The sequence below is a fragment of the Tasmannia lanceolata genome, unplaced genomic scaffold (genome assembly GCF_043159265.1).
Source record: "Tasmannia lanceolata isolate RefF3 unplaced genomic scaffold, GAP_Taslan_0.1 ptg000019l, whole genome shotgun sequence".
Taxonomy (NCBI): Eukaryota; Viridiplantae; Streptophyta; class Magnoliopsida; order Canellales; family Winteraceae; genus Tasmannia; species Tasmannia lanceolata.
Window position 1 is genome coordinate 11,728,869 of NW_027518696.1, and position 27,539 is coordinate 11,756,407.

At 40.1% G+C, this 27,539-nt stretch overlaps 3 protein-coding genes across 3 annotated transcripts; 1 reads left to right on the plus strand and 2 right to left on the minus strand.

Annotated features, from left to right (window-relative positions):
- Nucleotides 1–262: 262 nt before the first annotated feature.
- Nucleotides 263–811, minus strand: LOC143852309 (pectinesterase inhibitor-like). The gene has a single exon (XM_077361705.1). The coding sequence runs from the start codon at nucleotides 809–811 to the stop codon at nucleotides 263–265; it is 549 nt and encodes a 182-aa protein (XP_077217820.1).
- Nucleotides 812–14,355: 13,544 nt separating this feature from the next.
- Nucleotides 14,356–18,338, plus strand: LOC143853103 (putative disease resistance protein RGA3). The gene is made up of 2 exons (XM_077362828.1): nucleotides 14,356–17,748; nucleotides 17,880–18,338. Exon 1 carries the CDS (start codon nucleotides 14,390–14,392, stop codon nucleotides 17,729–17,731), a length of 3,342 nt encoding a protein of 1,113 aa, XP_077218943.1. The 5' UTR covers nucleotides 14,356–14,389; the 3' UTR covers nucleotides 17,732–17,748; nucleotides 17,880–18,338.
- A 5,065-nt stretch (nucleotides 18,339–23,403) lies between these two features.
- LOC143852310 (cell wall / vacuolar inhibitor of fructosidase 2-like) lies at nucleotides 23,404–23,952 on the minus strand. The gene has a single exon (XM_077361706.1). It carries the CDS (start codon nucleotides 23,950–23,952, stop codon nucleotides 23,404–23,406), a length of 549 nt encoding a protein of 182 aa, XP_077217821.1.
- Nucleotides 23,953–27,539: the final 3,587 nt, after the last annotated feature.

Below are 27,539 nucleotides of genomic sequence, written 5' to 3' on the forward strand. Positions count from 1 at the left end.
AATGAAATTTTGGGACGCAACCTATTTACGTTTATGGCCCATCAAATGGACGGTTTGGATTATCCTATGGTGTGGTATGGGCGGTGTGTGGAGAGAGAGAGAGAGAGAGAGAGAGAGAGAGAAGGGGAGGGGGGGGGAGACCGGTCAAATGGTGGGGAAGTGACATATAAGTTAAATCCTAACGTCAGCGCCCTTTTTTTATTATCAGCTACATATCCTTAGCGGTGTTTCAATGATAAGGAGATTCATTGGGAGAAAATAACTAGGGGCTAGATGTAATTGTAAACTTCTCAATATGGCCGAGATTCTGTATCATCGTGATTGCAATGCGACATAGTTGATCCAATTTTTCATTCCTCGGATCGCTGAATTGATTTCCACAATCATAGGCATCACCTTCCCCTGACGCAACAGCACCAAGTGCATCCTTATAATTCTTATCCTTCAGACTAGTAAGCCCCTTTTTGAGGGTGGGAACTCCATCTTGATACAGGTCCAAACATATGTGAAGGCGCTCTTTCATTACGGGCTCTGTAGTCTTGTTGTATAATTCGGAGATGTAAGCTGTAATGTCGGTCATGTTGGATAAAGCAAGCTCGGTAATGATCTCAGCAAAGACATTGAGATTTCCGGTGGAGCTCCGAGGATCTGATTCCAGACAAGATACACAAAGGTCGTAAAAATACGTTTGGTTGCACGTCGTGCTTATCAAATCAGTTCCCGTCTCTGTTACATAAGAAGCCGAGATTTGATGGAAGAAGAGGGCTAGGAGGAGAGGAAAAACAAGCAAGGAACGAAAGATGGCTGCCATTGTTTTGGGTTGAGAAATGGTACCATAATGGATTACCTATTTATTAAAAAACCAAAAGCTTTGATACAATGCACCATTGCTGTCTTTTAGATATTTTCCATGTCAGGGGAGATTTTCTCTTTAATATAATTTCCATATATGGGATATATAATCTTCAAGAGATCTGCTCTTCAATATAGTTTCCATATTAATCGATAGTTTCCAAACTTAGTAATTATTTATTAAATATTGTATATTTTATGGGGCCAACGTCCAGGTAGATCATATCGAAGCCATTGATCAGGTAATCCACCGTTGATCAGCCATTGATTGTAAAAAAAACAAAAATATATTTCCAAAGAGTACGACTGGATGGGCTGTCGTCTTCCTAGTCAATGGCTTGTGAAACCAAGTCCGTTGATCTTGTAGACTATTATGAGGAAAATCACATAACACATCTTTTGAAATAGTTAAGTAAAAAATAAACTCACATAACCTATGATTTCAAATTTCAAATTTCCAATACTAGAAACAGAACCGTTATGAAGTTTCATGAAATAGGGAAATTGGAAATTTGGAATTTGAAATCATAGGTTATGTGAGTTTATTTATTACATAGTCATGGTCTAATGCCAAATGTACATCCCATTTATGATGGTCTACAAGATCAACGGTTATCCAGCATCCCATCCATAGGAGTATAAAAATCAAGATTTAGATTTACTGGATAGAACTCTCAATGGGCTTCATGGTTTAAGAGGCAAGGATAATCCAATCAAAGTGGCCTCATGATCCAATCACATGGGGACGCCAACAAAGTGGCCATTATGAAAGAGCCCAACAAAGGATTGTGCCTGTAGCTCAATTGGTTGAGACTTTGTATGTTAACCTTGAGGTCGTAGGTTGAATCCCATCTTACCCATAATTTTGGGTCTCATATGGGGACATACAGGTCAAAGCGACAGAGTTTATATAATAAACCATCTCAAGGCCAGTGGGATGGTCTTGGTCTCTTGTAGAAGGATATCACAATCGAAAGATGAACTAAATCAATCCCTGGTTCTATTTTCTTGAAAAAAATATCTTGAGTTGGTTCAAACCGGTTGGGATATGAAATATTGTGCGCGACCCAGATGTGGCCTGGCCCATTTTTAACTGATTTCGACCCGATTTGGATTAGTTTGGCCCGCTTCATATATAAAGGGGTTTTAGGGCTTGCTTTTGCATTCTTGTCTTTGAAGAGGGTTGAGGGCTCAAATACTGATATTCTCTTGTAATCTCTTGTTCTTATAGCGGATTTTCTTTTTCCCTTTACAATGGATGTAGGCTTTCTCTTGTTCTTAAAGTCGACTTGTGACATGTGCTGCTCAAAAATGGCTATTACGAATACCATAATACCCCCTGGTATGTTTAGTATTTTTTATATTCTTTAGAGATCTCTACTATTAAGGTTGTCAACGGATTTGGACGACAATTGCTGGATCTAAAGGATCCAAATCTAAGGCCATGTCTGGCTGCTGCCAGGAATGTTTTTCGTGATAAATCGGTATCTCCAAGTGGAGATGACGGTGAAGTCGCTAAAAATCACGAAACAAACTCCAAGAAACTAGTGACTCCGGTGATGAGATGTGGCTAAAAATCGGGAAAATGTCGAGCCAATTTTGGGTAGAGTTTTTTGTTTCATGATTTTTAGCCACATATCTTCTCCGAAGACACTAGCTTCTTGGATTTTATTTCTTGATTTTTAGCGACATCACCCTCATCTACACTTGGAGACACCGATTTATCTTGAAAAAAATTCATGGTAGCCAAATGTTCTTTAAATGGCTAAAACCCTATTCCTTTTGTTTTCAAAAAAGGTCTTTTCCGGCGGCCATGACTGTCGGTATTGTAGGGAATTCAACCGGGTAGATCTCACACCTAAAAGCTAGCTGTTAGAGGGAGGTGCCCATTCCCTTATAACCCATCCCCATCCAATCCACTTTACCGATGTGGGACTATTTGCTTTTGCGTGGAACTTCAACAATTCTTGTATATTGTTTTTTCTTATAGTGGAAGATCGTGTCTCTCGCCCGTGGAGTAGGCTTGGCCGAACCACGTAAATCTTAGTGTTGATCTTGTGGCTTGCTTGTGTTAATTTTACCTTTCGTTTAATTTGTGCACGATCGGATCTGATTGCCTGACGGATTTTCTCAACAAGTGGTATTAGAGCTCAGGTGGAGCAATCGTCGAGGCCTGGTGGAGTGATCGTGGGTGCTGTGGTAGGATCGCGGTTAGAGCGATTTTTTTTTCAGTAGAAAGATTGCCAAAGAAAATTCTTGTTCAATGTGGAGCGATACACCGAGAAGTGCGAAGTAATCTGAGATGGCAGTTAAATCGAGTTCTACCCAATTCAACATCGACAGATGTGACGGAAAATACAGTTTTACCCTATGGCAGATGAGGGTGAAGGACATCCTAGTTCAATAGGGCTTGGCTAAGGCGTTGAAGGGAAAGGAATGGAAGCCGGGGAAGATGACGGGTGCCGAGTGGGAAGACATACAGTCGAAGGCGGTCAGCACGATTCTACTATGTCTGGCAGATAGCGTTATGTTCAACGTTGTGGAAGAAGAAGATGCGCCTAAATTATGGGAGAAGTTGGAAAAGCTTTATATGTCAAAAAGCTTGGCCAACCGGTTGTATCTGAAGAGGCAATTGTATGGGCTGAAGATGCAGGAAGACGGTGATCTTCTGGAACCCATCACGGTGTTCAACGGGCTTGTGGATCAGCTCCACATGGTTGATGAAAAGTTGAAGGAAGAAGACAAGGCCTTACTACTTCTTGCTTCACTTCCTGATTCGTATGACAACCTGGTAATGACTTTACTGTATGGCAAGGATACGATAAAGTTGGAGGAAGTCACGACATCGCTCTTATCGAATGAAATGCGGAAGAAACCTGTTTTTGGTGTAAGTGAAGAACAAGGGTTGGTTGTTCGTGGTGAGAATCAATGAGGAATGTCATCTGAGATGGGATCAGGAAAAGGTAGGTCAAGATCCAGGGTCGGCGGAAAGGGTGTGCAATGTTACCGTTGCAAGGAATATGGGTACATCAAGCATGATTGTCCAAAACGAGCTGACCAGGTGGACAATGGTGCTACGAATACTGTTGTGGCGGTAACGGATGAATAGAACGAAGAGTTTGGAGACGTTCTCACAGTCTCCACAGGTAATCACACTTCTCCTTATGATGAGTGGATTTTAGATTCAGGGTGCTCTGTTCGTGTATGCTCCAGGAGAGAATATTTTGATACGTTCCAGGATACAAGGGCAAGTGTAGTGTCCTTGGGTGACCGGTCTACTTGTGACGTCACAGGAGTTGAGACGGTGAAGATCAAAATGTTTGATGGAGTGTTCGTACTTTGGGTGGTGTTGCGTATGTCCCAAAGATACGGAAGAATCTAATATCTCTTAGCCGGTTGGACTCCAGGGGTTGCAGTTTTTCAGCTGCAGGTGGAGCCATGAAAGTCACACGCGGTTGTATGGTTCTGATGAAAGGTGAGAAGTGTGGCGGATTGTATCATCTGGTTAGGGACAAGGTAACTAGTGTTCCTAAGATCTCGATGGCTAGATGGAAACAGGGTAATGATGTGCACACACGTAACGTCTCTTTTGCAGTTTGTGCAGAGACGAGTTTTCAGGTTACAGACGATGGTGAGAAGGTGACAGTACCTGTGTTGGGGAGGATGGATCGAGGTTCCTCTCCAAGGTTGACTAGGTGAGTCAACGGGTTGGCAGCTACACATGTGCATTGACCGTGTTGATCGAATCAAAACGAGTCAGAACCAGGATGATTCGAGAGTGTGTAGCTGGTACTTCAGAAGGCCAATGGTGGTTCACAACGACAGTGGGCCGGTGACGACGTCAACGGAAAATCTTCAGGTGGCTGGGAAATAAGCGAAGGTGGGGATTGTTGGAAAAGTTGCCTTATTTCCCACCACCGTTGTGTGGTGTGGTGGGAAAGGCAAAAGGAAAAATAGAAAGTCTTTCTATTTTGGGTTTTGGAAAACCTAAGTGGATTTTTTCTTAGGGGTGTGTCGGCTGCATCATGGAAGTGAGAAAGAAAAAAAGAGAGGGAGAGTGAGAAAAAGAGAGAGAAAGGGAGGAAGAGAAAGGGAGAAGAGGTTTTTCTTCTCGGGGTTTTCTCTTGGGTTCTTTCTCGGGTTTCTCTCGATGTACGGTCTTGGGTTTGAGAAGCAAGGAAAGGATTGCGGATTTTGGTTTAAATCCATTGTAATCCTTGTATATTGTTTTTTCTCATAGTGGAAGATTGTGTTTCTCGCCCGTGGAGTAGGCTTGGCCGAACCACGTAAATCTTGGTGTTCATCTTGTGGCTTTCTTGTGTTTATTTTATCTTTCGTTTAATTTGTGCACGATCGGATCGGATTGCCCGGCGGATTTTCTCAACAGGTATAGACCTTTCTTTTAAAAAAAATTAAAAATTGATACAGCGGCAGTTTTAATTATATATAGTGGTTGTTTTGACTGTAGGTAAAATCTAATCTTTACTGGCAAATAATAAATCCTGCAGTAAAAGTTATACCTCCAGATATTACACCTTTTGGCAGCGTTTTGGGTTGAGTTGGGGTCTCCCCAAAATGAATAGAATCATGACAAAAGTGAAATAGTCCAAAAAAGTCTTCAAGTTCCAAATTGATATTTCCAAAGTTCGAAAATATCCTTCATGTTTGTTGTATGTACACGATCTATAACATAACAAAAACCCTTTCTTTTCCAATTTTCATTTGAATCAAATGAGTTTTTCTCCATCCATCCATCAATGTCAATGGACGGACCACCTCTCTTCATCTATGAACACCAAGGAGATCTCGGGTTTTAGGTGGAGAAGTGATATTTACGCCTCCTTTGATCACCAGGGACTCCCAGCGTCAATGTATCAATGGCAAAAAGTGAGCTAATGTACTTTATGTCAGAAAAATCCAGTGGCTTTGATTGCGAAGTACAGTTGCAAATGGGTGTCTGTGGTGATAAAGGGGCGTAAATATCGGACTCCCAGCGTCAATGTATCAATGGCAAAAAGTGAGCTAATGTACTTTATGGCAGAAAAATCCAGTGGCTTTGATTGCGAAGTGCACTTGCAAATGGGTGTCCCTGGTGATAAAGGGGCGTAAATATCATTTCCCAGGTGGGGAAGTGGAATGACTAGTGTGGCCATGTATGACGCGATTCTCTCTCATCTCTCTCATTACTATTCTCTCCATTTATCTTAGCCGTTGGATTGGTTACTTGGCTTGAAGTGGGGTTTTTTGCATATAACTTTTCAAACACTTGAGGAAACGAATCACCGCACCATTTTATTTGCAAGAAAGCTCTATCACCTGATAGGAGATAACCAACAAATTCCCCACCCTCCTCTCACACAATGCCTTCTACCTATTTATATTTATTTATCTATTGAAGAGCACTCCATGCGAATGCCTCCTACATGTATGTATTTTATCATTTTTGTGTTTTAATTTTTGATTGAAGATCCCCCATGAGAATGCAATGGAGATAGAGCATTTTAGGGTTTTTCTTTGAAACTTCATCTCCAATAACTTAGCTAGGGTTACTATTACAATTCATATTTTCTGGTTATTTTTCTCTAAAATAGTAGCGTGAGGTTGTTCATGTAAAAGTAACAGAGGAATTGTAAAAGGTGTTTTCTCTGTATTCTCACAGATCACTGTATTGAATATATATTGGTAGAAGATACGGTTACAGATAGAGATGTGCCTCTGTTACAGAAGAATCTGAACAGAAAGAATAAATCCTAACAGCTTTGATCTAACAGAATTTGTACAGAGGAGAGAGAGAGAGAATGACAGCTGATGACAGAAGGTGTTGTTATACTGATTGTGAGGTGTCATTATCCCCCTTCAAACCGATGGGTGGAACAACCAGAAGTTTGGAACGGTGAGCCAAGAAGAGAGGCGATGGGAGAGCCTTAGTGAAGATGTCTGCAACTTGCTGAGATGAGCTGACAAATTTGACCAAGAGTTTGTTGTTGATGACCAAGTCTCTGACAAAGTGATAATCCACCTCTATGTGTTTTGTACGCGCATGGAGGACAGGATTTGAAGCCATATGTGTTGCTGAGATGTTGTCACATTTGAGAAGCAGTGGAAGATTTATTGCAATATGAAGGTCCTTGAGTAGGTATGACAGCCAAAGCATCTCAGAGGCAGTGATTGCTAGAGCTTTATATTCAGCTTCAGAGCTGGATCTTGAGACTGTTGGTTGCTTCTTTGATCCCCACGAAAGAAGAGAATGTCCAAGGAATGTGCAAAAACCAGTGGTTGATCTCCTTGTGTCAGGACAGCCAGCCCAATCAGCATCTGTATAGGCAACAACAAGAGAGAGGGGACCTGGTTTGAGTTCAATACCAGCAGTGAGAGTAGTCTTGAGGTATCTTAGGATGTGTTTGACTGCCTGAAGATGCTCTGTGGTGGGTGATTGCATGAATTGACAAACTTGATTAACAGAGTAGGAAAGATCTGGTCTGGTGATAGTTAGGTATTGTAATGCTCCAACAATTTGTCTATATTCATGGGGATCAGTGAGGAATGTACCACTGGATGAACAAAGCTTTGAACCAGAGGCAGCAGGAGTTATACACGGTTTGCAGCCAGCCATCCCAGTCTTTTGAATGAGATCAAGAGCATATTTGGATTGAGTAAGTTTCAAACCAGTGGAAGTGTGAGAGACTTCAATTCCCAAGAAATAATGAAGCATCCCAAGGTCTGTCATTGCAAATTCAGTGCCAAGATGTTGTATAAACAAAGTGAGGAGAGCATCATTGTTACCAGTGAGGATGATATCATCCACATAGAGAAGTAGAAAGATGGTGCCTTGGTTGGTGAATCTGGTGAACAAAGAGCTCTCTGCCAAGCTTTGAGAGAACCCATTTTTGAGAAGAAAATTGCTGAATCTGTAAAACCAGGCCCTTGGTGCCTGTTTGAGACCATAAATGGCCTTGTGAAGCTTGCAAACATAATTTGGAAGAGCTGCATCAGTGAAGCCAACTGGTTGTTGCATGTAAACTTCTTCTTATAGTGAGCCATGTAGAAAGGCATTTTTGACATCAAGTTGCTTGATGCTCGAATGTTGTGAGATGGCTACTGTCAAGACAAGTCGGATTGTTGCAGGCTTTACAACAGGGCTAAAGGTTTCATTGAAGTCAATGCCAGGCTGTTGGTGAAAGCCCTTAGCAACCAGCCTTGCTTTGTATCTTTGAATGGTACCATCACTCCTTGTTTTGATCCTATAGACCCATTTGCAGCCCACAATATTCATGTCATTAATGGTAGGAACCAAAGACCAGGTCTTATTTGATAAGAGAGCTAAGAATTCTTCCTGCATCGCTGTTATCCACTTGGGATCTTTGATGGCCTGTTTGTATGTTTGCGGCTCTGGTGGGGGAGAGTGGATGGAGGCCAATAGGGCAGTAGGAATAGGGTGCCTTGTTGTGAGCAGGGAGAGTGGGACTCTTGGTTTTCTTGTTCCAACTCGAAGTCTAGTAACCATGTGATGGAGAGAAGGTAGGGGTGGAGGTGGAGGTGGAGGTGGTGGTGGTGGTGGTGGTGGTGTGGCAGAGTTGGATGAGATGGTAGGAGAGTGAGGTTGATGGTTTTGTGGTGTTGTGACTGCAGTAGGGGGAGGTGGTGCAGGAATGAGAAGTGGGAGAGGTAAGGAAATTGTGGAGGGGCATGTATTTGTATGTAGCTGAGATGGTTGTATATGAGCAAATGGGAAGACATTTTCACTAAATGAAACATGTCTTGAAATATATATTCGGCCAGTTGTTTGATCAAGACACCTGTAACCTTTATGATATTGACTGTAACCAAGAAACACACATGCCTTTGATTTTGGTGACAGTTTATCAATTCGGTATGGCCTGAGACAGGGGAAACATTGGCATCCAAAAACTCTAAGAGTTGAGTAATCTGGTTTGGTGTTAAAGAGAAGCTCATGGGGTGAAAAATTGTTCAAAACTGGTGTGGGCAACCTGTTAATGAGATATATGGCAGCATTGAAGGCTTCAAGCCAATATTGTTTTGGCATTTTGGCATGAAAAAGAAGAGATAAGCCCATATCAGATATGTGTCTATGTTTTCTTTCGGCTATTCCATTTTGTTCAGGTGTATGGGGGCAGGAAATTCTAGATACAATGCCACAGTCATCTAGAAAGGTTTTAAAATTCCCTTTGGTGAGCTCAAGAGCAACATCACTTTGAAAAAATTTGATGGTTTGAGAAAAAATGTTTTCTGCCTTTAATTTGAAATGCTTGAAACACTGGAGTGCCTCTGATTTTTGACGTATTGGATAAAGCCATGAAAATCTGCTAAAGTCATCAACAAACAGTATGTAGGAATGAAATCCACAAATAGATGAGACAAGTACAGGACCCCACAAATCACAATGTATTATTGTCAAAGGTACATTGGATTGACTAGATGAAACAGGAAATGGAAATTTGTGATGTTTGCCTAATTGGCATGATTCACATAATTGCTAAATTTTAAGAAAACTGGAAAGGTCTAGATAACCCCTGGAGTTGAGAAGTTGAAGGGTCTTCAAAGATGGATGGCCCAATCGGTTATGCCATACTTCAGCAGAAGCTTTTACACCTAAAAATGCTGTGAATGCAGGCTGGAGCGAGGCTTTGAAGACAGGAAGAGTGTATAGATCATTTTGAAGGGGTCCTGTGAGCAGAGTCACCCCTGTTTGCAGATCCTTAATGGTGAAACCCCATGGAAAAAATGACACAAAACAGTTATTATCACGGGTTAACTTGGAAATAGATAATAAGTTTCGAGCAATATGTGGAACAACTAACACATTTCTAAGATTTAGATCTAATTTGGTAGTGGGCAGAGTAGACGAACCAATTTTAGAGATTGAGAGACTCTTACCATCGCCTACAAAGACTTGATCTGGTCCAGTGTAAGAGTTGGACTGTTGAAGCACAGAAGGATCAAAAGTGATATGAGCAGTTGTTCCTGAATCAGCAACCCACTGATTGTCAGTGTTGGGAGGCTGAGATTGATTTTGAGGAGAGGTATTGGTGTGAAGACCAGCAAAGGTAGGGGAGGATGAGGATGAGTTGTTCCTGCTGTCAGAGTAGCGGAAGAAACATTTGTTTGCAGTGTGGCCAATCTTTGCACAGATCTGGCATTTTGCAGATTTGTATGGAGAAGATTGTTGGCTGAACTGTTTGGGGTTGTTGTATGGTTGATGCTGCCTGTAGTGATCATTTCCTCTGCCACGATTGTTGTTGAACTGAGGCCTGCGATTGTTGGAATCCAGGGTCAGCAAGGCTGTTTGTGACTGAAGAGAAGAGATGGCCTGATTGCCACCATAACCCCGATGAAGGCGCTGTTCGTGGGTGAGGAGTTTGGCACGCAAATCAGCAAAGGAAATGGGAGGGGAAACATTCTCAATAGTGGTGATGAAAGGGCCATATTCAGATCCAAGACCATTCAGGACATGGTTTACAAGATCTGAATCATTGACCTTGTCATCAATGGCAGCAAGAGAGTCTGCAATAAATTTCAATTTCTGGACAAAGTCACTGATAGAAAGATCCCCTTTGATAGTGTTGTGCAGCTCATTCCTAAGATAGGAGCGTCTGGCTGTTGATTGTTGTTGAAACTGGGAAGCAAGAGCATCCCAAACCTCTCTGGCGGTTTTGAGACCCAGTATGTAGGAGGAGAGTGATTCGTGCAAGGTGGCATTGATGCAAGCACGAACAAAATGATCGGTTTTCCTCCATTTGAGAAATTCTGGGTTGGGTATTTCGATAGTCATGGTTGGTAGAACCGAGGTTGAAGACTCGATAATGGTGGTGGGAGGAGCTTGAGAGGTGCCATCAACATGATCTATTAGATCTGAGCTGATGAAAATTGATTCCAATTGCTCCTTCCACAATAGGTAATTATTGCCATCAAGTTTCAATGCAACTAGATTTGAGAGGTTTGTAATTGGGAATGGGGAAGACAGATTCGCCATTTTTGAGCTGTTTTGAAGGTTTTGAAGGTTTTGAAAGTATTTAAAATTTTGAGGATCGAGAAGGCTCTGATACCATAACAAAGGAATTGTAAAAGGTGTTTTCTCTGTATTCTCACAGATCACTGTATTGAATATATATTGGTAGAAGATACGGCTACAGATAGAGATGTGCCTCTGTTACAGAAGAATCTGAACAGAAAGAATAAATCCTAACAGCTTTGATCTAACAGAATTTGTACAGAGGAGAGAGAGAGAATGACAGCTGATGACAGGAGGTGTTGTTATACTGATTGTGAGGTGTCATTAAAAAGTTTGGGATTATTGGTGTAGTTTGGCTTTCTTGGTCCGTGTTGGATTTTTTATTCTTTATCGTGATCTGGTGTTGCCTGTTTGTGGAAGTATTTGGATGAATTTTGATGTTGGGTTTTTCCTTTTTCACTTGATGGGTTAAGGAATGTTGATTTCTTTCGGATCTTATTTTATTTTTAATATATTTTTGTTGCTAGTATAAATTTTTATTGGGTTCTGATTATGGCTTCTGCATATCCGTAGCTTGTGCAACTCCTAATTTTCATGCTACTTTCTTCATTCTCCCATGCATTTCCTATCCTTACAAAGATTCTGCATACAGTGTTGGGCTGTCATGGGTTATGACAGGGCTAACTCCATCTCTTTTTCTTATCTTTTTTCATTTCTTTATAAAGATCGAAATTCTTATGATCTACAGTTTTTGAACCAAGCCCGCTTACAATTTTTTTATCCAAATCTACAGTTTCTACAAGATTGTGTTTTCTTCTACTTGGCTGAACAACCAACCTTGACGTTGATCAAACTTCTCAAGTTCAATACAGATATTAATCTTGTTTGCACTAATATTAAGTTGTTAACATATTATGTTTGCCTTTCGCTGCAATAACACGTCTCTCCATCTATCAGTTGCCTCCAGCCATGACTACCTTGCTTACTTCTGTTCAATATGAATATTTTCTCTGTTCTGAAAATTGTTCTCTATGAATACTGTTTTCATTTACCAAGAGACCAAGAATCAGTCCATGTTTTGGATCACAATCACCTTATTAGGAGAGATAAGAAAGGTATTTAGTGCTGTTTTTATCTGAATTCAAATATCCGATAACAGTGTTGAAAAAGAGGTTTGTTTTCTTTAACTTGTATACATTTCTCATAGGTTCAGATGTCTGAGTAAAACTAGGAGAAACTGTGTTAAATACATTCAGCTCAATCTTCCAATTGTGATATATTCTCATTGACAAACTTCATGAATGCTCAAAGTCGGAACTCCAGGGAAACCGTTTGGTACTCAAGTCAGACGAGGTAACATAATGAGATCTGAACACTAAGGAGTGGCTCTCGGGTATCCGAGAGGGGTGTCAGGTGTGCGCACCTGGGTAAGAATGGGCAGTTGCGCATTGCCTTTGAAATGGAGTGGTAGATTCCCTTTTCTAGATGGAGGTTTTGGGTCTCATGGCCTAGTGATGTGACGGCAGCGTGGAACCTGTGTGGCAAGTGGTAAGGGTCGACGTTCTAGGTGGGTATCTACACAAAATGCCCCTAGTGTACATATATTCCCATGGTTTTGGGTCTCATGGTATTGTGCTGTTGTCTTGTTTTGAAATAAAGTGTATTGTATGTAAATGGTCACCTTTCTTGGCGGGTATTTACACAAAATGCCCGTAGTTTAATTCTTTGTACAATTTGATCGAGCGTTTTGAATTGTTAGCGAAGGCTAACAATGCAAAATGCCCCTTCCATGGTTCTTTTAAGGATTTGATCGAACATTTTGCATTAATAGTGATATCTTTCTATGACTAATAATGCAAAATGCTCCTAGTGTACATATAGATAAGAGAAACTTAACACAAGGTAAGATACAAGGGCAATTTCATTACAACGAAAGGAGGGTACATTCTGAGCGTTCATGATCATGAGGTTACATCCTTCTGAATATTTTTCTTCTGTACACGGGGTACTGATCCGATTTCTTCTAATCAGGGAGAGATCCGATGTGTTTTTCCTTCAATGTATGATTACCTTTGCTGGGTAATAGCTTTGCTGGGGAAAACTTGATCTTTCTCTGAGTTTCCCTGTAAGGTTTAGAAGAAAGGAAGAAGACTCGATCGACTCTTCTTGTAACAAATGCTTTTGATTTATTTTAGCTGGGTAGAACCTTAGGAGATGAGTTTGGATATATTAGGACATAAGCAGTGTTCCTTGCCCCTGACTTTTCAATCATGGTCTAAAGACCCTTTAATTGTTTGGAGTTTCAACGCATTTTGTTTTAGACCAAAGAGTACTTCGCCCATCTTAGGGTCCACAGAGAACCCTGTCTTCGAAATCAAATGTCCTAAAAACGAAATAGAGTTGAACCAAAATTCACACTTCTTCAATTTCCCAAGCAGCCTCTCTTGCCTAAGAGTTTCCAAAACAATTTTTAGATGTTGTTCGTGATCCGTTTCACTTTTCGAATATAGTAGGATGTCATCAATAAAGGCAACCACGAATTTACTATGGATAGATAGATAGGTAGTAAAGGAAGTCGTTAAATAAGAAATTGCGAAATAAAAAGTACAATATGGCTCGCACTATAGGATGATCCAAACCGTCCATTAGATGGGCCACGACCTAAATAGGTTGTGGACTAAAAATCATTTCCACAGGTTGATCCTAACCGTCCGATCTATAGAGGGACTGAATATTAGTGGGTTGATCCTAACCCACAATAGATCGGGGGGTTAGGAACAACATATGGAAATGATTTTTGGGGCACCACCTATTTAGGGTGTGGCCCATCTAATGGACAGTTTGGATCATCCTATGGTGGGCCAAACCGTACTTTTAAATAAAGTGAGGAGTGCGACCATCAAAATACGGTAGTGGTGATATCATTTCCTTATTTTTAAAATCCTTATATTTAGAAGGTGTTTCTAAATCTCTTATTACCAAAATTGGAAAGCTTACAATGGATGACTTTTCAAAGTTCGATGCTACCCATGTGATCAAATGGAGCCATTGATCTTGAAAGCGCTGAGATCACCTAACAGCCATTGGATAATGTATGAAGATGATTGCATTGATGGGAGGACATTTGATGTATGACTCTCTCTCTAGCAACCCAATGCATCTTCGTACAAATTATGTCTAGGTTTTAATGCAATAAAGAGAAAATGGGTAGATCCCCATAATCATCTCCTTACCATTTCCGTTATGGGTTTTCTTTTGACTTCCATTGCAATAGAGGGAAGAAGAGAAATAAGGCAAGGAAATCGAAATCCTCATCATGGTCTTTCTACCATTTTACTGTTCTTGATGCTTCTTCTCTCACTTCATTATTTTCTCCATCTCCACATGATCGGTGCCCCACATGGCATGCTTAAAATTAATGTAAAGACTTTTGTAGGCGGAACAATAAATGAGACATATAGATGAAGGGCTGAGATTATCCGATTGTCGTTGTTCTCTCTCTCTCTCTTCATTATTTTCTTCATCTCCGCTGAGACGTCTGGTTCAGATTTTTTTCTTTGGTACAGTATGGCAGAAATCGCAAAAGTATTTGTATCCCCTGTTCTTGATGCACTGTCTGGCAATGTGAAGGATTCGGCATTAAAAGAAATTAAATTAATATGGGGTTTTGAGGAGGAGCTTGAAAAGTTAGAGAGCACAGTGACACTTATTCAAGGCGTGGTTGAAGATGCTGAGGAGAAGCAAGTTAGTTCTAAGGCTGTTCGAAAATGGCTTGGAAAGCTCAAGAATATCGCTTATGATGCTGATGACTTATTGGATGATGTTGCGACCGAAGCACGACGATCTGCTTTGATGTGCGAAATTCACACAAGCAAGAGGCAGAAGGTAGTCCACTCCATCTCCTCTTTTTTCAGTTCTAATAACCCACTTTTATACAAATGTGGCATAGCACGTAAGATGAGGGAGATTAGAGAGAGGTTCGATGTGATGGCAAATGAACTTCGATACCTCAATCTCCATAAGACAGATGGAGGGAGGCCTCTCCAAAGAGAAACTAGCTCTTTCATAGACGAATCTCATGTTATTGGTAGACAAGTCGACAAAGACAAAATTATACAATTGTTGGTATCATCCGATGATGATGATGATAAATTGTACTCTGTTATTCCAATAGTTGGCATGGGTGGGCTTGGGAAGACTACTCTTGCTCAATTCGTCTACAAGGATCACAGGGTAAAGACGCATTTTGGGCTAAAAGCCTGGGCTTGTGTGTCTGACAAATTTGATGTATTGAGAATAACAAATGCAATTATTGAATCTGCAAGCGGAAGCAACTGTGGTCTCTCAAACCTGGATGCCGCTCAACGTCGTCTCCAAGAGAAGCTCAACGCTGAGAGATTTTTAGTTGTTCTCGATGACGTTTGGAGTGAAAATCAAATTCATAATTGGGACCGTCTACGAGCTCCCTTTGGAGTTGGAGCGAAAGGAAGTAAAATTATCATAACTACAAGAGATGAAAGGGTTGCAAGGATGATGGCCACGATTTCTTCCCACTATTTGGAGGTTTTACCAGATGATGATTGTTGGGAATTGTTTAGTCGGAGTGCATTTGCGGGAGGGATTTCAAATGCCCATCCGGAACTGGAGGAAATTGGTAGGCAAATCGTGAAAAAGTGCAATGGTCTTCCTTTAGCAGTAAAGACATTGGGAGGCATCTTGTCTTCCAAAAGAAATGTCAGTGAGTGGGGAAGCATTTTGACAACCAAAATATGGAGGGATGATAGAAATGAAATATTACCAGCTTTAAGATTGAGCTATCATCACCTGCCTACGAATCAGAAGCAATGTTTTGCCTATTGTGCCGCATTTCCTAAAGATCATCGGTTTCAGAAGGATCTGCTGGTCCGGCGATGGATGGCTGCGGGCTTCATTCAACCCAAAGGAAGCACACTCCTAGAAGACATAGGTGGGGATATATTTGATGATTTATTGCTAACTTCTTTCTTTCAATATTCTCATGCAGGACGAATTCCTGTTCTGTTTAAAGAGACTTCAATATACGTGATGCATGATCTCATGCATGATCTAGCAGAATCTGTCTCAGGTGATGAATGTTTTAGAATAGAACATGGTACGTCACGAACCATCCCTGAAATGGCGCATCATTTATCATGGATTGACATCAAAGAGGGTTCAATGTCTTTGGAGGCCTTGAAGAAATTTAAGAGATTGCGCACTTTACGACTGAGGGCTCCATCTTCCATTGACAACCAGATTCTCAATGATGCATTGATGGAGTTGAGATGCCTGCGTGTATTGGATTTGAGTGGATCTGCAATCAACAAGTTGCCGGATTCGATTGGCCATTTGAAACATCTACGCTACCTTAACGTCTCTGGCACGGAGATAGATGGGCTGCCTGAATCAGTAACTAGTCTCTGTAATTTACAAACTCTAGGTCTGGAATTTTGCAGTAGTCTTAAAGGGCTAGCCAAAGGTATCACGAATCTAGTTAATCTACGACATATTGTTCTACATTGGGGCCCATGGGACTTGATTTCTGTGCCAGGAATTGGAAAATTAACTTCGCTCCAAACATTGGCGAAATTCAAGGTGTGCAAAGAGAGTGGTTGTCAGATAGGAGAGTTGAAGAACATGAGGAACATTAAAGGAAGACTTGACATTTCAGGTCTCGAGGACGTGCAAAACATAGAGGAGGCGAAAGAAGCCAACTTGAAAGATAAGAAATACCTTAATGAGTTGAGTTTGAAATGGCACCGAGATGACAGTTCACAAGATGGAAGAGTCAATGATGATGGGATATTGGAAGGCCTCCAACCCCATGCCAACCTCAAAAAATTACATATAAAATCCTATGGCGGTGTCAGTTTTCCAAGTTGGATGTCACATCTCTACAATCTGACTTGCATTACCGTTAAGGATTGTAGAAATTGCGAACATCTCTTTCCTCTTGATTGCCAGCTACCTTCTCTTTGTGAGCTTACCTTAGAGAACTGCCCCAAGCTGCAGGTATTACCCACTGACCTTCCTGCCATTACAGAGTTACATATAAATGGTTGCGGAGAATTGAGTACCCTTCCGAGGCTCCCATCTATTTGTGACTTAAAACTCCATAGTTGTGGCGTGAAGATGCTATTAAGCTTGACAACGCCTTGCCTTATCTCTCTTCAGAGGTTAAGCATAGGAGGGTGTGATCAGTTGGAGTGTTGGCCCAAGGAGGTCTCTTTGCAAGATCTAACCTCTCTCCAACATTTGGGAATCTCTAACTGTCCACGACTAAAGTCCTTGGGATATGGAGAGGGGGGGCTTCCCACCACGCTCAAATCTCTAAACATTGATAGATGTCCTAATCTCATGTCCTTGCCCAAGGGGATGCAAAGCCTCACCTCCTTCACAGAATTGGTAATCCATGAATGTCCTCAACTCCATTCCTTGTTTCTAGATGATGAAAATAACGACCATCGGCTGCCCACTATGCTCAATAAGCTAGAAATCTCTACTTGTCCTAATCTCAAGTCCTTGTCCAAGGGGATGCAAAGCCTCACCTCTCTCACATATTTGGAAATCAATAGTTGTCCTCAACTCTTTTCGTTGTTCCCGGATGATAACAACAATGAGTATGGGCTGCCCACCACTCTCTTCTGTCTTTCCATCAACCGTTGCAAAAATCTCAAGTCCTTACCCAATCGGATGCAAAACCTCACATCCCTCAAGTCATTAACTATTAGTGACTGTCCTGAAATATCATCCTTGCCAGAAGGTGGCCTCTCTACCACACTTAAACATTTGTATATTCGGGAATGTCCTAAATTGACGGAACGATGTCAAAAGAACAGCGGCCAAGATTGGCCCAAGATACAACACATCCCCTATATTGACTGCAGCTAATTGTCATCTAGACAAAGGTGCGACCTCTTTCCCTGTTTAAACATTTTCTACCATTTGCATTATTATTATTATTAATTAAATCTTCATGATTTTAAGAAAAATTAAAGAAACTAAGCCAATGACTATCCTTCTGTACAAAACATGGCAGATGTAGAAACATGAACGGATGCGGCCTAGTCATTTGATGAATTGGTCTGATCAATTTTGTAGAAACTAGAAGAGGGGTGGTATGCATCTCGATGAATTGGTCTGATCAATTTTCTATTTGATGGCCTAGTCATTTTGTAATTAGTTTTTATTTTTTATTTTTTGTTATGTATCTTTGGGTATTCCCTTTCGGGTGTCCCTTCTGTTTCTTTTATAATATATGCCATTTCAAAAAAAAATGAATGGATGCGGCAAATTTGAGTAATCCGCATATGCGGTGGTTGGAATCTCATTATATTAATGGTGAGTCGGCCAGCAAATTTGAGTAGTCAGCATATGTTATGATTGGAATCCTCATTATATTAATGGTGAGTCGGCCGGCAAATTTGAGTCATCCGCATATGCTGTCATTGAAATTCCCATTATATTAATGTTGAGAAGGCCGGCAAATTTAAGTAATCCGCATTTGCTGTGATTTGGAATCCCCATTATATTAATGTTGAGTCGGCCGGCAAATTTGAGTAATCCGCATATGCTGTGATTGGAATCCCCATTACATTAATGTTGAGTCGGCCGGCAAATTTGTGTAAACCTAACCTTGGTTTCAGAAGGTGTGTGTCGGCCAACAATTAAGCTCTGGTTTATCAAATTAAAGGTCTCTACAGGCTTTTTAATAGACTTATGGCTGTCATTCATCTGAGGTGAAAGTGCAGCCCAATAAATTTCAGGAATGGGCATAAAACTAAAAGTCACTTTTTAATCTACACAGATGAATGTCTTAGAAGTTAGATCATAGAAATAGTCGGGCCTTACTGTGATTTTTTTTCACATGTATTTCTAAGAAAACACATATAAAAATCTTCTCTTAGAAAGTGCCTGTCAGGAATTTGCTTTCATGATAAATGGGCATCTTCTAGTGGAGATTAGCATGAAATCCCACAAGGCAAGATTTGGGGAAAAACTTAAAATTTCATTCCAAGCGGTGAGCAAGCCGACAAACAAATTTGACTGGCCAATGTATTGAGTAAATGGAATCTCGTTCCCATCATTTTCTTGCACATCATTTTTTGAGCTACCTGAGCCGCCATTTTACATCAAATACATTGTAGAGTTAAAATCATCTTGTGAAGAAGATTTTTGGGATATTGTCTAATTTTTTTTTTTTTGCAAGGACAAACAGATGTATTTTTTAGATCATACAAACAGGTGGCATTATATGAAGGCAGGTCGTGGAGTCCCATGTCGGTCGTAGGACAAAAGTACCACCCTTGATATTTGATCCAACCATGGTTTTAAATTTCGACCAAAATCCGAATTTCGATGAGGATCGAAATGAAAAGGTACCGAAACAAAAATTCCTGAAATTTACAAAATTTCGTTCGAAATTTCAGAAATTTTGTTTGAAAATTTTATAAATTAGGGAATTTTGTCAAAATGTATACTAAAATAATAATTTTTTATTCCATTGAAGAATTTCGAACCAAATTGGTCGAAATTTCGGTAATTTCGATTTAAATTTCGGCCCAAAAATCCTGCTTTTGGTGCGCCAATACCAAATTTCACCCGAAATTTCAGGATTTCGGCTGACATTTCGGTTTCAGATAAGTCCGAAATTTTAGCCGAAACTGAAATTTTAAACATGGAGCCAAGAGTAGTGCACTTTGGATCAAATATCAAGGATGTACGGCCCGAACGTGACTTCACGTGAAATGGGGTTACCTCCCCATAAAAAAATACTTATAAAATCTACTGTGACAGTATATTTTGAGGGATGATATTTCCCCCCCGCAGTACGCATTCGCCTTCCTTATAACATGAACAGTGGGAAATTTTTAGGCTTTTTGACATCAAATCATGTTAACAGGGGCGAATGCATATTGGAGGGGGTTGAAAATATCATCACCCTATTTTTTCTCTTAAACTACTGATTGTCAACAATGGCATTTAGTTTTGGGAAATGATTTCTACGCTCAAGTGTTTTGATAAACATGCGCTCCACTTGTTTGTCATGTAGTATTTAAAGGGTTGTTAGAGGATATTACGGTTCTCAAAAAGCCAAAGCACTTAAAACCCTTTAAATACTACACGACAAACAAGTGGAGCGGCGTGTTTATCAAAACACTTGAGCGCAGAAATCATTTCTCTTAATTTTTCGGTCCTTGAAAATGATATATACGTAAAATCTAGGTCAACAATGGCATGCTTTTAATTAAGGGAAAATTCTCAAAAAATTGTGATTTTTATCTGAAAATCTCAAAAAAGGGTAGAGTTGGCTAATTTCTCAAAAATGGGTGAAACGTATCCCAAGGAGTGTTTTAGGACTAAAACGCCCTTATCTTGCCTTTCCCTCCATGACCTTCATAATGTCACCCTAATTAACCCCCTTTTTGTAGCATTCCTCTTTTGGAGAGGTGTCAATTCCAATTTCATCTGGTGCCACATGGGACGGATGAAGGGAAGAAGAGATCGTGAAGAGATCGTCAAGAAATCTCAATAAGAATCGATATCGTTTCATCATGCTAGAAGCTAAAGGGGGATTTGTAAAAGGGTTGCTTGTATTGTGTGATAATATGGAGATAATATCTAGGCCGGAGTTATAATATGACCGAGAATATTTATCATTCTTAAAGCAATATCGCATAGCTTCTTCAAGAGCTCATTCCTCTGCGTGAGGGGTGAAATGCATCTTCACATGACTCTAGGCGGGAACGGCGACCATTTACACAAAATGCCCCTAGTTTTGTTCTTTCTACAATTTGATCGAGCATTTTGAATTGTTAGTGAAGGCTAACAATGCAAAATGCCCCTTCCATGGTTGTTTTAAGGATTTGATCGAACATTTTGCATTAATAGTCATATCTTTCTATGACTAATAATGCAAAATGCTCCTAGTGTACATATTCCCATAGATAAGAGAAACTTAACACAAGGTAAGAAGCAAGGGCAATTTCATTGCATCGAAAGGAGGGTACATTCTGAGCGTTCCTGATCATGAGGTTACATCCTTCTGAACATTTTTCTTCTGTACACGGGGTACTGATCCGATTTCTTCTAATCAGGGAGAGATCCGATGTGTTTTTCCTTCAACGTATGATTACCATTACTGGGTAATGGCTTTGCTGGAAAAAAACTTGATCTTTCTCTGAGTTTTCCTGTAAGGTTTAGAAGAAAGGAAGAAGACTCGATCGACTCTTCTTGTAACAAATGCTTTTGATTTATTTTAGGTGGGTAGAACCTTAGGAGATGAGTTTGGATATATTAGTACATAAGCAGCGTTCCTTTTCCCTGACTTTTCAATCACGGTCCAAAGACCCTTTAATTATTTAGAGTTTCAACACATTTTGTTTTAGACCAAAGAGTGCTTCGCTTGTCTTAGGGTCCACAGAGACCCTGTCTTCGAAATCAAATGTCCTAAGAACAAAATAGAGTTGAACCAAAATTCACATTTCTTCAATTCCCAAGTAGCCTCTCTTGCCTAAGAGTTTTCAAAACAATTTTTAGATGTTTTTTGTGATCCGTTTCACTTTTCGAATATACTAAGATGTCATCAATAAAGGCAACCACAAATTTATCCAAGTAGGGTCTAAATACTTTATTCATAAGGTCCATGAAAGTTGCAGGGGCATTTGTCAGCCCAAAGGGCATGACAAGGAATTCATAATGTCCATGCGAGTATGGAAAGCAGTCTTAGGAAAATCTTCAGATTTTATTCTAAGTTGAGGGTATCTAGAACGAAGATCAATTTTCCATAATACACATGCCCCTTGCAGCTAATAAAAAAGATCATCTATGCTAAGAAGTGAGTATTTGTTCTTCAATGTAACTTTATTTATCTCTCGGTGTTCGCCATTTATGAAATTAACTTTAAGAACTAGTTGATTGCAGTTATAACCATTTGATGTCACCAAAGCAGTCAGTATTATATGATATAATTTGAATATATGAAACAAAAGCTATAATGTATCAACTAAGAATATAAAAAATCCAAAAAGATGAAGGAAATGGAAACACAAATTCTTTCATATAACGTCCAGAAATAATCTCCCTAAATCTAATAGTATTAGCTGGGATCAATCAAATTAACTGTCGAAAATTTAATTTTGTTTAGCGTGGCACAAGTGGCAAATAATTTTATTAGAGGAAACTCTTTTCCACAAAAAACAAACCTTCCATGAAAAAGACAAATGACAAATAAGGAAATAAGCATGCTTAGCATTTACCATAGATAGATATACAGCTAGTAAAAAGGAAGTTGCTAATACGAAATTGCCTCCCATACAACAAATTGCTAAGTTGCTAAGATGAGGAGGTTTATTTAGGAAATTACTAGATATAATAATTAGAAAATTGGAAGCTACTAATATTTTTAAAATCCTTCTAAAAATTTAATTATGTATGGGGCAGCAAACCTAAATTAGAAGTGGCAATTGGTTTTATAATGATTTTATTAGAGAAGCATATGCTTAGTGTTTACTATGGATAGATAGATAGGTAGTAAAGGAAGTCGTTAAATAAGAAATTGCGAAATAAAAAGTACAATATGGCTCGCACCATAGGATGATCCAAACCGTCCATTAGATGGGCCACGACCTAAATAGGTTGTGGACTAAAAATCATTTCCACAGGTTGATCCTAACCGTCCGATCTATAGAGGGACTGATTATTAGTGGGTTGATCCTAACCCACAATAGATCGGGGGGTTAGGAACACCATATGGAAATGATTTTTGGGGCACCACCTATTTAGGGTGTGGCCCATCTAATGGACAGTTTGGATCATCCTATGGTGGGCCAAACCGTACATTTAAATAAAGTGAGGAGTGCGACCATCAAAATACGGTAGTGGTGATATCATTTCCTTATTTTTAAAATCCTTATATTTAGAAGGTGTTTCTAAATCTCTTATTACCAAAATTGGAAAGCTTACAATGGATGACTTTTCAAAGTTCGATGCTACCCATGTGATCAAATGGAGCCATTGATCTTGAACGCGCTGAGATCACCTAACAGCCATTGGATAATGTATGAAGATGATTCCATTGATGGGAGGACATTTGATGTATGACTCTCTCTCTAGCAACCCATTGCATCTTCGTATAAATTATGTCTAGGTTTTAATGCCATAGAGAGAAAATGGGCAGAAAATCCCCATAATCATCTTCTTAAAATTTCCGTTATGGGTTTTCTTGTGACTTCCGTTGCAATAGAGGGAAGAAGAGAAATAAAATTGGTGATTGCAAAATTAAGTTGAGAGTTTAATCTTACTTGACTGTAATTCAAGTAGTTAAAGTTCCTTGACTTCATCAACTTTGTTCGCCATTTATGAAATTTACTATAAGAACTGGTTGATTGCACTTATAACAATTTGATGTCTACCAAAGCAGTCAGTATTATATAATATAATTTGAATACGTGAAAGAAAAGCTGTCATTTTTTTACTATCAGCTTTGAATAAGGAGGATTCATTGTTTCAAACATATCCTTAGCGGTGTTTCAATGATAAGGGGATTCATTGGGAGAAAATAACTAGGGGCTAGATGTAATTGTAAACTTCTCAATATGGCCGAGATTCTTTATCATCGTGATTGCAATGCGACATAGTTGATCCAATTTTTCATTCCTCGGATCGCTGAATTGATTTCCACAATTGACGGGATCACCTTCCGCTGACGCAACATAACCAAGTGCATCATCATAATTCTTATCCTTCAGACTAGTAAGCCCCTTTTTGAGCGTGGGAACTCCATCTTGATACAGGGCCAAACATATGCGAAGGCGCTCTTTCATTACGGGCTCTGTAGTCTTGTTGTATAATTCGGAGATGTAAGTTGTAATATCGGTCATGTTGGATAAAGCAAGCTCGGTAATGATCTCAGCAAAGACATTGAGATTTCCGGTGGAGCTCCGAGGATCTGATTCCAGACAAGATACACAAAGGTCGTAAAAATACGTTTGGTTGCACGTCGTGCGTATCAAATCAGTTCCCGTCTCTGTTACATAAGAAGCCGAGATTTGATGGAAGAAGAGGGCTAGGAGGAGAGGAAAAACAAGCAAGGAACGAAAGATGGCTGCCATTGTTTTGGGTTGAGAAATGGTACCATAATGGATTACCTATTTATTAAAAAAACAAAAGCCTTGATACAATGCACCATTGCTGTCTTTTAGATATTTTCCATGTCAGGGGAGATTTTCTCTTTAATATAATTTCCATATATGGGATATATAATCTTCAAGAGATTTGCTCTTCAATATAGTTTCCATATTAATCGATAGTTTCCAAACTTGGTAATTATTTATTAAATAGTGTATATTTTATGGGGCCAACGTCCAGGTAGATCATATCGAAGCCATTGATTAGGTAATCCACCGTTGATCAGCCTAAGAAAACAACAATATATTTCCAAAGAGTATGACTGGATGGGCTGTCGTCTTCCTAGTCAATGGCTTCGATCAATTTTTGAAACCGAGTCCGTTGATCTTGTAGACTATTATGAGGCTATTTGCATAGTCATGGTCTAATGCCAAATGTACATCCCATTTATGGTGGTCTACAAGATCAACGGTCATCCAGTATCCCATCCATAGGAGTATAAAAATCAAGATTTAGAATTACTGGATAGAACTCTGAATTAAGTGGCAAGGATAATCCAATCAAGGTGGCTTCATGATCCAATCACATGGGGACGCCAACAAAGTGGCCATTATGAAAGAACCCAACAAGGGATTGTGCCTGTAGCTCAATTGGTTGAGGCTTTGCATCTTAACCTTGAGGTCGTAGGTTCAATCCCATCTTACGCATAATTTTCGGTCTCAGAGTTTATATAATAAATCATCTCAAGGCCAGTGGGATGGTCTTGGTCTCTTGTCGAAGGATATCACAATCGAAAGATGAACTAAAGCAATCCCTGATTTTATTTTGTTGAAAAAAATATGTTGAGTTGGTTCAAACCGGTTGGGATCTAAATCTGAAATATTGTGCGCGACCCAATTTGGATAAGTTTGGCCCGCTTTATATATAAAGGGGTTTTAGGGCTTGCTTTTGCATTCTTGCCTTTGAAGAGGGTTGAGAGCTCAAATACTGATATTCTCGTGTAATCTCTTGTTTTTATAGTGGATTTTCTTTTTGCTTTTACAATGGATGTAGGCTTTCTCAATGGCAGTGGTCAAATTGGCGGACACCGGTTGGATCATTTGTTAAAGTCGACTTGTGAGATCTCTACTATTATAAAAAATGGCTATTACGAATACCATAATACCCCCTGGTATGTTTAGTATTTTTTATATTCTTTAGAGATCTCTACTATTACGGTTGTCAACGGATTTGGACGACAATTGCTGGATCTAAAGGATCCAAATCTAAGGCCATGTCTGGCTGCCAGGAATGTTTTTTGTGATAAATCGGTATCTCCAAGTGGAGATGACGGTGAAGTCGCTAAAAATCACGAAACAAAATCCAAGAAACTAGTGACTCCGGTGATGAGATGTGGCTAAAAATCGGGAAAATGTCGAGCCAATTTTGCGTAGAGTTTTTTGTTTCTTGATTTTTAGCCACATCTCTTCTCCGAAGACACTAGCTTTTTGGATTTTATTTCTTGATTTTTAGCGACGTCACACTCATCTACACTTGGAGACACCGATTTATCTTGAAAAAAATTCATGGTAGCCAAATGTTCTCTAAATGGCTAAAACCCTATTCCTTTTGTTTCAAAAAAGGTCTTTTCCGGCGGCCATGACTGTCGGTATTGTTGGGAATTCAACCGGGTAGATCTCACACCTAAAAGCTAGCTGTTAGAGGGAGGTGCCCATTCCCTTCTAACCCATCCCCATCCAATCCACTTTACCGATGTGGGACTATTTGCTTTTGCGTGGAACTTCAACAATTCTTGTATATTGTTTTTTCTTATAGTGGAAGATGGTGTTTCTCGCCCGTGGAGTAGGCTTGGCCGAACCACGTAAATCTTGGTGTTCATCTTGTGGCTTGCTTGTGTTTATTTTACCTTTCGTTTAATTTGTGCACGATCGAATCTGATTGCCCGACGGATTTTCTCAACAAGTGGTATCACAGCTCAGGTGGAGCAATCGTCGAGGCCTGGTGGAGTGATCGTGGGTGTTGTGGTAGGATCGCGGTTAGAGCGATTTTTTTTTCGGTAGAAAGATTGCCAAAGAAGATTCTTGTTCAATGTGGAGCGATACACCGAGAAGTGCGAAGTAATCTGAGATGACAGTAAAATCGAGTTCTACCCAATTCAACATCGACAGATTTGACGGAAAATGCAGTTTTGCCCTATGGCAGATGAGGGTGAAGGACATCCTAGTTTAACAGGGATTGGCTAAGGCGTTGAAGGGAAAGGAATGGAAGCCGGGGAAGATGACGGGTGCCGAGTGGGAAGACATACAGTCGAAGGCGGTCAGCACGATTCGACTATGTCTGGCAGATAGCGTTATGTTTAACGTTATGGAAGAAGAAGATGCGCCTAAATTATGGGAGAAGTTGGAAAAGCTTTATATGTCAAAAAGCTTGGCAAACCGGTTGTATCTGAAGCTTGGCCAATTTATTCACACCGTTGCTCAAAACTGGCTGAGTGTACAAACGAATCCTACTCTCGGTCTAGCTTTAGCGAAAGAGTAGTCATATTGGCCCGTGACCTGCACTCACTGACAATCGTCAGGAATGCTCAAAGTCGGAACTCCTGGGAAACCCTTTGGCACTCAAGTCAGACGAGGTAACATAATGAGATCTGAACACTAAGGAGTGGCTCTCGGGTATCCGAGAGGGGTGTCGGGTGTGCGCACCTGGGTAAGAATGGGCAGTTGCGCATTGCCTTTGAAATGGAGTGGTAGATTCCCTTTTATAGATGGGGGTTTTGGGTCTCATGGGCTAGTGATGTGACAGCAGCGTGGAACCTGTGTGGCAAGTGGTAAGGGTCGACGTTCTAGGTGGGTATTTACAGAAAATGCCCCTAGTGTACATATATTCCCATGGTTTTGGGTCTCATGGTATTGTGTGGTTGTCTTGTTTTGAAGTAAAGTGTATTGTATGTAAATGGTCGCCTTTCTAGGTGGGTATTTACACAAAATGCCCCTAGTTTAATTCTTTGTACAATTTGATCGAGGATTTTGAATTGTTAGTGAAGGCTAACAATGCAAAATGCCCCTTTCATGGTTCTTTTAAGGATTTGATCGAACATTTTGCATTAATAGTCATATCTTTCTATGACTAATAATGCAAAATGCTCCTAGTGTACATATTCACATAGACAAGAGAAACTTAACACAAGGTAAGATACAAGGGCAATTTCGTTACAACGAAAGGAGGGTACATTCTGAGCGTTCATGATCATGAGGTTACATCCTTCTGAATACTTTTCTTCTGTACACGGGGTACTGATCCGATTTCTTCTAATCAGGGAGAGATCCGATGTGTTTTTCCTTCAATGTATGATTACCTTTGCTGGGTAATAGCTTTGCTGGGGAAAACTTGATCTTTCTCTGAGTTTCCCTGTAAGGTTTAGAAGAAAGGAAGAAGACTCGATCGACTCTTCTTGTAACAAATGCTTTTGATTTATTTTAGGTGGGTAGAACCTTAGGAGATGAGTTTGGATATATTAGGACATAAGCAGTGTTCCTTGCCCCTGACTTTTCAATCATGGTCCAAAGACCCT

Bases quoted from the DNA above. Each gene is read 5' to 3' on its own strand.
- LOC143852309 (XM_077361705.1), bottom strand. From the start codon at position 811: ATGGCAGCCATCTTTCGTTCCTTGCTTGTTTTTCCTCTCCTCCTAGCC.
- LOC143853103 (XM_077362828.1), top strand. From the start codon at position 14,390: ATGGCAGAAATCGCAAAAGTATTTGTATCCCCTGTTCTTGATGCACTG.
- LOC143852310 (XM_077361706.1), bottom strand. From the start codon at position 23,952: ATGGCAGCCATCTTTCGTTCCTTGCTTGTTTTTCCTCTCCTCCTAGCC.